Source organism: Scatophagus argus, chromosome 12, assembly GCF_020382885.2.
Source record: "Scatophagus argus isolate fScaArg1 chromosome 12, fScaArg1.pri, whole genome shotgun sequence".
NCBI lineage: Eukaryota > Metazoa > Chordata > Actinopteri > Scatophagidae > Scatophagus > Scatophagus argus.
Window position 1 is genome coordinate 9450656 of NC_058504.1, and position 11140 is coordinate 9461795.

Below are 11140 nucleotides of genomic sequence, written 5' to 3' on the forward strand. Positions count from 1 at the left end.
GTCGTATTTCTGTCACGTCTCCCTATAACACAACACATAATTGACTTGGCCGCTTCCCAGATTGCATTTTTATACCTCTCATGTCACACAGTCAGAGTATATTTCTGCTGTGGGACAGATAATTTACATGTATTTGGTCCATGTGACACTCTGCCATTTACTCGTGGCGATGACGTCTTCCTCAGTCCACTGAGTTATTAGCACCTGAAGCATGTTTTACTATGTAAAGAGCGCAAAGCCTGAACTGATTTATTATTGTGAAAGAGTCATTTTGCCCATTGCCACCTCATTGGCCTTGTCAAATGGAGCTTTTTGGAAACTCATTTTTGACATTCAGCAGGAAAACAGTAAGCTTCACGTGCCCTTTCTGACCAGGAGGGACTTGAGCTCCATTTTTCATTAACGGTGACCGAACATCATCGAGCCGGCAGCGTCTGTCATGTCGGCTGCATCACGGCTCACAGGACCAGGACTGGAGCCGAGCTTTCATTTCCCAGGGAATCACAGTTGTGCTGCGTTTCTGGTTCACTACTGGCAAGAGCATGGATAAGTACCCATATTCATGCAAACTCAGGTGCTAAATTATTTCTAATGATTATTTTTAATTCATCCTCATTCGTCCCCCACCTGAACATTTAGTTACTTGAAAGAAAAGTTTTGGACAAATAAACATACAGCCATAAATGATGCATCCATAAATACTGGGTCACTGACCCACTTAGCCTTATCTGCTTTAATAAGTTAAATATGGAATCCGTAACTGTGGCTTTTACTGTCATTTCAGTTCTTGATTTTACTTGGGATTAGAGAGTGTTATTAATCCACCAAGTTGTTTCTCTTTAAATCATTTATGGAAGTCTTAACGCCTCTTGCAGGAGGTGATCATCATTGAGTCGCTGATTATTACAAATCAATAAAATATGACATTTCAAATGTCATGCTATATTGTTTACATCTACTGCACTACAGCTACAACCGCAAGGTGCATATTTCTTTTTTTTTTATGCTTTACTGGCAGGATTTAATTTGAAAGGCCTCCGCTTCATTTAAAACCATTGGACTGTAACTGGTTTTGTGAAGCAGTAAATCCAAACACTTCATCTTCATCTTCAGCAAAATATCAAGCCTTTTGTTAAAATGTCAGAGTGTTTGGCTTGGTGGGGATGCAGGTGGGCAAGTGGGGGAATGAAATATCAGGCAGAAATGACTGTACTAATTAACAAAAGAAGACTCTCTCAAATATCACATTAATGTCAATGACTTCACCAGAGTACAGAATGATGGAGGGGATTTGCACTTTGAGGCCTGCAGTGCTTTTTTCAATTATTATTTTTTTTTTTTTTACAGTTCACATCATAGGAGCTCCCTGTGGATGTTACTGTACAAGCTTGGATGACTGGAGTGTAGTGAGAAACACCCAGTAACACGAGGGTATCAAACAGATATCTCATGTATTTTTTACTCACCAGTACAATAAAGCTGCCTGCATTTCAGTTCTGCTGTCTGGACCATGTCAGCAATCATCCATAATTTCAGAGATGTACATCACCATGCTGCCTCCTGAGACCTGAGAAACCAAAAATATATGTTATATTTTAAAGGAACGGTTCGACATCTCGGGAAATACACTTATTTGCTTTTCTGCTGAGAGTTTGTTAAGAAGATGTGCGTCTGTCTGTTAAATATTCAGCTGCAGCTATAGGACAAGTTTAGATCAGCACAATGACTACAAGCAGAGGGAAAAAGCTCTCTTGGCTCATCTTGTCGTCACTGTGTCCGGCCGAGAAACAGTCCAAAAACATAAAATCACCTCTATTTCTCATCTCAGCTTTTGGTCAGACTGAACTAACAAGAGAGAATGTGGAAACAGGTAAGCTGTTTCCCCTGATTTCCAGTATTCTGGCTGTAGCTTCATAATTAACAGTCAGACATGAGGGAGGTATTGATCTTGTCATGTCAAGTTTATTTACAAAGCCTAACATCACAAACCACAAATCTGCCTCAAGGAGCTCAGTGAAGCACATAAACTTCTCTGTCCTCAGACCTTTGATTTGGGGGGAAATTGCACCCAAGAAATGGAAGCAGCGTTCAGTCATGTCAAATAACAAAGTGATATTCGCAGTATGGCTAATCAGGATGATAACATTAATTAACTGATTGAAGAGCATAAACATAATATGAGGAAATGAGGAAACCAGGAGGACGACTTCCAGGTGTCGCCAAAACAGACCTGAGCCACACAGCCTGTTCTTCATCATGGAGGCCTGGGAAGAGGCAAAGCTCAAGCGCACACGCGCACACGCACACACACACACACACACACACACACACACACACAGAGAGAGAGGGAGACACACCTTGAGTATGAAGCGCTCTAATCTAACACTCGGCAAGAAATTGAACAGGAGTATTCTTCAACATGTCAAACTTCTCCTTTAAACATAATTTAATCTGTGTGGCCTTCTGTTTCACATGTCTTTCTGATTATTTCCCTGAAGAATCATTTTTATTTCATACTGAGTGAATATGATGACACCATCTGTTTATAAGCCCTTTCTGCATCTTAACAAACATTTCATCGTTTCATTTGTCTACACGTGACAATATGCCCGTTCTGTCTTACTGTTATGTCCTCGACAGCAGCTCGTCTTCCTCCGACTGAAGGGCTTGCACATCACCAGTGGCTTAGCTTTCTTCTTTTGCTTGCTTGCGTCTGTGTGTAAATAAACCCACATGTAAGAATATTAACATTTACAAGGTATGGCCTGAAGAAAGTTGTGCCGTCCCACCATGACACCTGGAAGGAATGGCCTGGTAATTAAACAGAACTCCGTCTCAGTTGCCCTCAAGATCTTTTCAGGTCATTATTATTATTATTGCTTCATTTAAAATGTCACAGACTCGCCAAACACTTTCATTTTGTTGAAGTTTCACTCTGTAGTCAATTAAAAACCAAAGTATAATCCAGAGATTACTCAGACCACAGACAGCTATACTGGTGTGATTAGGATAAAACAACAACGTGTCTGTCATTGTAGTGTGTGTGCATGAGAGCTGCTGCCAAAACACACAGAGAGCAGCACACAAGGTCGCTCGAGGACAAAGAGTTTCTGCAAAAGCTGTAGACAAGTTCAGACGAAATAAATCCAGATTGACACAGTCAGCATCTTGATGCTTTTTATGAGTTTTTCATCCTCTCATAATTCAAAATATAAGCCGATGTAACAAAAAGCTTTTTATACTTTTAACTTAGCTTTTTTCTAGTGTTGGTCCTGTTCCCCAATTCTGATACACATTGACATCTTTTAATTCTGGTTATCTTTTTGTTTATGCGCAGTCACTGATTGTGCCTTCAAATATCAGAAGACTGGCTGGAACAAGAACAATTATTAATATGTAATTGTCACTGCTCTGATTTTCCCAAATCTGCTGCTCTTGTTTGAGCTCCACAAACACTCTGATACAGAAAACTACAGAAAAAAGCTTTTACTCCAGCAGAACATAAGCCCTGTGCAAATGACACCTCGTGTCTGGTGAAAGACTGAGGTATGGGCTGCAGCCTGCAGCCCAGGAGATACTGTACAATCAATAGCACTGAGCAAGCATCACAGTTTTATTATCCGCGAGGCCCTGACTCGCTCTCCCACTATGGTGACTAATCTAATTGGAGCCGACACAGACTCCCCAGCTGTGTGGTGCTGCCAAAGAAAGAGGGAAGATGGAGAAGTCAGAGAGATCTTCAATCAATAGTCAGGTCACAGACAATTTTACTTCCTTCCATCCATGCATCCACAGCATACAACACAGTCTTACTAATACACACAACTCACAAATCATCACCTCAGTGCTAGTGGAGGGGAAAAAAGCCTTGTTGCTGCTTTCTCCTGTACATGCCATAGTAAGCCTTTTAAATGGTCTGTATCTAATCTGCTATTTAAATAGGCGGAGAGACTACACGGAAAGTATGCCATTGGTGTTCTGAGGACCACAGCCTCTCCACAAGGCTCAGCAACAGACGTACATTTAGAAATATGACTCAGCGAGGGCAGTGCAGAGTGCACACGCAGTCATGTTTTGGACTGCAGTTGGAATACATGTAAATGTCTACCCCAGAAAGCTGTTCCAGGCATCAAATATCTTTAACAGACTACAACTAGGCTACGCACCTAGGCTGGAAACGACTGAGAAACTCTTGTATTGAGCAGACAGTGTTAATTACTCGAGTATGAATTATTCAGCCTGTGAATGATTCAATGAAATATAAATGCTTCCAGTCAATAGTTGCCAACACTTGAGAAGACTTTGGACTCCCTCTGGGAGGATTTCAGAGCCACTGATGGGGTGCATTTTACATGCCAGACCACAAAATGACAACCGAGTTTAATCTTCTGACTCAGCACAAGCTTCATATGATCATATTATCATCGTATTGATTGACTACTGGCCAAAAGACAAATCGCTTTACTAGATGTAAACAAATAAAAGTATCCATGAATCTTCTTTTTATTTTTTCATTTCAGTCAAGTCAGCATTATTTATGCCGCTCAAAATCACAATGCCTCAAGGGGCTTTATAGTCTGTACAGTGTATGACACCCTTTGTAATTAGACCCTCGGTTAGAGTGAGGAAAACTAACCCCAAAAGCCAGGAGAAAATGAAAGATTCATCAGGAAGAGCAACCAAAGAGGGTTCCCTCTTCTAGGACGTCCAGACTTTCTATAGATGCTGCATCCACAGAACATATTGTAGCATCAAAACCACCACGTGCTGATTTCTTTAATGTGTTGATCATCATATGTAACACCAAGATTCTTGGCAGGTTAACAAATCACAGTTATCTGATCAAATAAACATGTGTCTATGTTGACCAGGGCCGAGCACCGGCATCTCAGTTTTATCAGAATTTATCAGCAGAAAATTAGGCTATATCCAGTTTTTCACCACAGATTAGCAGTCCCTTAAATCTGTTAATAAAAATACACTTTATTCTTTCAGATTGGAAGTACTTAAGCCAAATGAGAATCAGTATAAAAATGCCAAATAAGCCCTTGGTGTCTAAGAGTAGCTTCAGAAAGACTATTATTGAATACGAGGTCTAAAAGTTGCACAGAAACAAATGATTTTAGTACTTTTGAAACAACTGGAAGATTAGACCCTGGATCAAAGAGTGGTTTCTTAAGCTGAAGTTAGAGTACAACAGTCAGTTAGTGAAGACAATATCAGATTGAAATTACACACAGTAAAGTATTAGTTCAAGTATTAGTTTAGAAACATATCTAATTTTGGTAGAGACAGCGGAAACTGAATCAGAGAGCATTGCGAGTGCTTTTCCACCAGCTCTGTCGCTGTCATAAAAATAGCCCAGACCGAAGGTAATTGCCCCTTAAGCGCGGTTAATATTGTGGTTCCAATGTGACAAGTGGTGAAAATACGAGTGAGTGTTGACACTACACAGACAAATTGCAGTTGCTTTGTATTTAATTAGACTGTGCTCTGACACTGCAGATAGAGACAGAAGAAACATTCATGAGTGAAACTTCTGTCCCAGGGGAAAAGAATAAAATCCAGGGTGAGCAGGTCCGATAAATGTCAAAAAAAAAACTTTGCTCAGGTGTTCTGAGTCCTTGTTCAGATGAATATTAAAATCACCGATAGCTAAGATCTTATTAGAATGAGTGACAAGATTTGAGGTAAAAATTTCCAAACTCTTCTAAAAATTGGGAGTACGGGCCTGGTGGTCTACAGGCTTACCAGAGGATGGAATCCAGTTCCCTGGACAAAGCAGTTTGTAGTTAATGGAAAATGGTTTTAATATCAGAGCCTCAAATTAATTAAATTTAATATCCCATGTGGAGGATAAATCAAAAATAGACTGTGGCAACACGCCACCATGTTTAGTCTGAGAAACAGTAGAGTGGGGAAACTTCTAATGGCAAGAAAATATTTGGCTTCAACCAAGTTTACACTACCTAAATTAGTTACCTAAACTGACTCTTCAATCACAAGAGTTGCGTGATATTGAATAACTGAGGTGTACATACGCCATCTTGTGGTGTAAAACCAAAAGTGCATTTTATCTAAAGTAAAGTGACATATTTTGTCATTGGAGGGAACTCACTCCAACGAAATTTGTTCTCTGCATTTAACCCACCCAAGTGACGTGCACACACACACAGCAAACCCGGGGCAGTGGGCGACCACGTGCAGCGCCCGGGGAGCAGTGGGGGTTAGGTACCTTGCTCAAGGGTACCTCAGCCATGGACACCAGGACGGGGAATCGAACCAGCGATCCACCGGTTACGGGTCCAACGCCCTAACCGCTGATCCACGACTGCCCTCACCAGGTCGTGTTCCTTTAATGAGTCTGGACTGGGAAGAGTCTAAGAAAAGCTTGATTTAACAAGAAAAGCATGACTTCAGTTAGCTTCAAAAGGTGATTTAAGTTTTATTCCATTGCACAGATATCAGACTAATTCAAGCCCAATTCAAACAATCAAGACAGCAAGAAAGCTGCACAGATCACTCATTCAATTCACAGTGAAGAGAATTTATAAAGACATCTGTAATGTCCACAGACATAAACAACATTCAGCACTGCAGAATAAATTGGTTTAAAGAAAAAAAGCAAAACCAAATAGTTATTTGTACATCATAGAAAATGGATTTAGAGACGGAGGAACAGAGAAATATAAAGAAATGACAGAATTCTTTTCTCTTTTAATGTTGTTTTAAAAACAGATAAGTTTTTGGGGGTAGGGGGGCTTGTTCATATCAAAATCATATTTGTTGCTTATAATGCTGACTTTCAGTAAACCTGAAGGACCTGTTGAGACATATTGTTGTGAAAATCCAGGATTTCACTACTGTTTGTTCATTTACAAATGAACACAAACACTCAAAGTCTCTCAGTGGATGTGAATGTGCACACTAGCTCTGATCAGACAGAGTCACAATGTTTTTCATTGAACAAACACACAACTAATTGTGAGTGTACATGTGCAAACAGAGGTCTGTACTTTGGAGTGTTTCGGAGTTCGGTGTGTGTGTGTGAATGTGTGTCAGAGCGTTGAAGCTGTTTGAAATGGCACTATTTTCTTTGTCTTTCTCGTGTTTGCTGCTTTTGGACTTTCAGCTTGTCTATGGAGGTATTATATGTTTGATCTTTATGATGCTCATATTTAATATCTGTCTGATTTGACGTTTACTTTAGGCGTCCATAGCGCCGTCAGAATATGTGACAGGTGGAGGACTGCCCTTTTCACTTACTTTTTAAATTTTAAAAAAATGTCTTTGGACTTTACATATACGTTGCTGTAGCCTCTGAGAAGACAGTAGAAAGACACTAGTGATAGAGAAGAAGGTCATTTAAAAATATTCTGTGCGACAATACTTAACTTTTCCTCACTTTCACCCCAGCTTCAGCCTCAGCTCCAGTGTTCCTGTCCGGTGAGGGAGCAGCCAGTGTTCTGCAAAGACACAAACGCTCTAACACCGGTGTGTTTGAGGAGCTGCTGGAAGGCAGCTTGGAGAGGGAGTGTATGGAGGAAGTGTGTGACCTGGAAGAGGCCAGGGAGGTTTTCGAGGATGACGAGAAGACAGTGAGTATTTTTTTATATTGTTTTTAGATACTTTTTTCTGACGATACTCATCAGATACTTTACTCTGTATTTTAGATGGCGTTCTGGGTGGCATATGTAGGTAAGAATATCTAAATTAAAGACTTCTCCCTGCACACACAGGAAAAGGGTAAAAATGCTGCAATGGTGCTTATATGTGATCTCTTTTTTTCTCTGATTTCTTAGACTTTAAACCTTTTGTGTTTTCTTCCTTGTTAGTAAGTTATTATCTGTACATGTCTCTGTTTTCCCAGAGCAAACATTGCTTCATGTGTTGATTTCTGGATTTCTTCAGATGGCAATCAGTGTAAATCAAGCCCATGTCTGAACCAGGGGACATGCAAAGACCAGCTCGGCTCCTACAGCTGCTCATGCTCGGCTGGCTTCACTGGCAGGAACTGCGAGATTGGTAAGTGAAAGTCATGTTACTTGATTCCAAAATTGGCTTAAAAGAAATTAGATCTTTATGCCACATGATCCAAATTGTCCGAGAATATGAGATCTGATCTGATCAGATCTCAGTCTCAAAGGATAAATAGCCAGATGCGTTTTTTTCCCTTTTGTTCTAAATTAAATCAGTGACTTGCATCCAGAGTTAGCTTGGTTTTAGGTCACAAAATTAGATTGTTTGTCCTTTTGGAGATTCTAAAAACAGCAACCAAAGTGCCATCTCTGAGTGTATTTACCTGAATCGCACATTTATCTGACTGTGGCGGTGTGGGGGTGTGTGTGTGTGTGTGTGTAGCCTGTTCTTACCAGGCTGCTGTAGGGACATGCTGGTGCAATATGGCGGACTACATGGAGGACGAACTGCTCTCTTGTAGATATAAAAGGTTAATTTCAAGACCAAAAAAACTCAAAGATTCTTAGATTCGGGTGATTACACACCAGGGAAAGCATAAACTAAAAAACTGAATATTGTGTCAATAGTCTCAATCTGAAATCCTACACACTGATCATTTTAAGTGGATGTTACAGCCTTTTAAGCACAAACTCCCCCTCTGTGTTACTGTCCATCCCCTGCAGCTCAGTGCTGCCCAGGTAAACATAAAGAGGTGACTTTGTACAAAACAAGAATGCGACTTTGGGTTGAAACCATATTTTAGCTTTAGACAATGTTCCGAATTCATTTTTGCACAGAATGTGGACCGGACTTTGTCCCCCTCCACATCCACTGGAAGCACAGCAGGAAGGGATCATTTAGTGTAAAGTAGGAATAGAAGCAATGGACAGCTTGCAAAACCTGTTTGAGGGTTCCTGAGTGCATCTCACTATTGTTTAAAGAGAGACTTGTGACATGTGAGCTTATATCCTTTAATCAAATAAAAGATAACACGTTTCACTCGTGAAAAACAAAACATACTGGAGCTTACTGTGTACTATAACAGCATGATATTACATATGTGTAATAAGACGATGAGCTTGAATTAATATTGTGTTTTCTCTCCTCAGGTATTGCTAAAAGGTGTGACGTGAACAATGGAGACTGTATGCACTTCTGTGAGTCAATGGGAACCTTTGGAGCAAAGTGCTCCTGTGCAGCAGGATACAGACTGACAAAGGACGGCCTTAAATGTGAAGCAGAAAGTACTGACGTCTTTCTGAATGAAATGTCTGTTAAAAATCATGACAACCACTCTTGCTTCCACAATGTGACTCCTCTTTTCTCTCATCACCAGCTGAATTTCCGTGTGGCAGGACCGCCCTGATGGAAGCGAGCTCAGTATTCACCAGGTCTCTGCTGCGCCGTGTGAACGCAAGTCTGCAGAACACCACCTCACTGACCAACATCACCACCACTGCATCCCCTCCCTCGACTCCAGCCAGGACCACAGCACCTTCTCCAGCCACAAATGGCTCTACAGGAAGTACCTTATGGGTATACAGTGGCTTCCCCACCGAGAGGCCGCGTAGGGGTAATAAACGCATTGTCGGTGGCGAGGTGGTAATTCCTGGAGAGATCCCATGGCAGGTATTGTATGGAAGAAGAAATGTGAAGAATGAAGCACACAAGACTTTGTTACAGGAAATGCATGAGGGAGAGGAGACAGCAGGTGCAGTGTGTTCAATTTCTTGTAACTTCTCTGCTGCTCCTCTTCTATTCAGGTAGCCTTGATAGAGCGTCCCAGTGGCATGTTATTCTGTGGGGGCACCATTCTCAGTGAGCGCTGGGTTATCACTGCTGCTCACTGCCTGATGGAGGCCCGCAACTCCTTCTTCATCAGAGTGGGTAAGATTTAGCTCTGCTGAAGCGTGATGGAGTCGCTATGTGTAAAGTAGAGCTCAAACAATTGGTCAATTAATAGCATGACCTGGTTCTAGACTGTCACAGGAGAGGATACGGTGTTCTTTGGCTTATGTGGCAGTCTTACGGTTTGCACAGTCGATCAGTAAAAACAAGCAATGTGAAAAGATCTTTTTTACTAGACACGTTTCCAGCATTTTATAGACCAAATGATCAGTCGATTAATCAGTAATAGCTACACATTAATGTGTAATAAAAATATATGCTATTCTAGTCCCAGTGTAAAGGTTTGAGTGTTTCTTGAAATAATTCTTGATTTGAAGGAATCAGTGATATCTGATATCAAAAACCTGCAGGGGAACACAACATCAATATCCACGAGGATGCAGAGCAGAATCACGATGTGTTGAAGGAGCACATACACCCCCTGTACAACGCCAGCGTAAGCTTGTACAACCATGACATCGCCCTGATTTACCTCAAAAGCCCGATCATCTTCTCCAAAAAAGTCCGGCCCATCTGCATAGGGCCCAAGGCTTTCATTGAGTTCTTGGTGAGGGAGTCTTCCCCAGCTACAGTCAGCGGCTGGGGCCGAACACGCTTCCTTGGATCAACGGCTGCCACGCTGCAGAAGGTCGAGGTTCCCTTCACAGATCGGACAGAGTGTAAGCACAGCAGCAGTGCCAGGATCACCCCCTTCATGTTCTGCGCTGGATACTACGATGAGGCAAAAGATGCGTGTCAGGGTGACAGTGGAGGACCTCACACAAACAGTATTCATAACACGTGGTTCCTGACGGGTATTGTGAGCTGGGGGGAAGAATGTGCAAAGGAAGGGAAATATGGTGTGTACACCCGGGTGTCCCTTTATTACAACTGGATAAAACATGTTATGGGATTAACTAGACGTGCGCTCCCATTTGCTGTGGATGACGAAGATCTTTAAATTTATATGCTATATATTTTAGCAGTAAATATAACCGGTCTACAAACATATTGCATGTATAATAAATTATCCATTTCCACTCAATGCAATTTCAAATAAACAGGATGCTTTGAATTGTACATTGTTGAAGAAATTTGGGATGCTATGCATGAAACTGATAAAACACAACAAACTTGAAGGTCATAGGTTCAAACTCTGCAATAACAAAGGTGTCTGTACCTGTCTGTGGTCTCCCGAAGACTCAACTCTGACTTGTCTGTGAAACTTTTGGACACAGTGCTGAACGTGTGTGTGTGTGTGTAGCTAAGAAAGCAGTTAAATATGTGTAAAAGG

General features: G+C 41.3%; 1 protein-coding gene across 1 annotated transcript; it reads left to right on the forward strand.

The window, feature by feature from the left end:
• The first annotated feature begins 6986 nt into the window (after window positions 1-6986).
• f9a (coagulation factor IXa) lies at window positions 6987-10926 on the forward strand. Its single transcript, XM_046407207.1, has 8 exons — window positions 6987-7145; window positions 7417-7598; window positions 7674-7698; window positions 7912-8025; window positions 9069-9203; window positions 9296-9588; window positions 9723-9846; window positions 10218-10926. Exons 1-8 carry the CDS (start codon window positions 7052-7054, stop codon window positions 10805-10807), a joined length of 1557 nt encoding a protein of 518 aa, XP_046263163.1. The 5' UTR covers window positions 6987-7051; the 3' UTR covers window positions 10808-10926.
• Window positions 10927-11140: the final 214 nt, after the last annotated feature.

Coding starts and splice junctions, on each gene's coding strand:
- f9a (XM_046407207.1), top strand. CDS start 7,052: ATGTGTGTCAGAGCGTTGAAGCTGTTTGAAATGGCACTATTTTCTTTG. Junction 7,699..7,911: donor GTTCTGGGTGGCATATGTAG/GTAAGAATATCT, acceptor GGATTTCTTCAG/ATGGCAATCAGTGTAAATCA. Junction 9,204..9,295: donor CCTTAAATGTGAAGCAGAAA/GTACTGACGTCT, acceptor TCTCATCACCAG/CTGAATTTCCGTGTGGCAGG.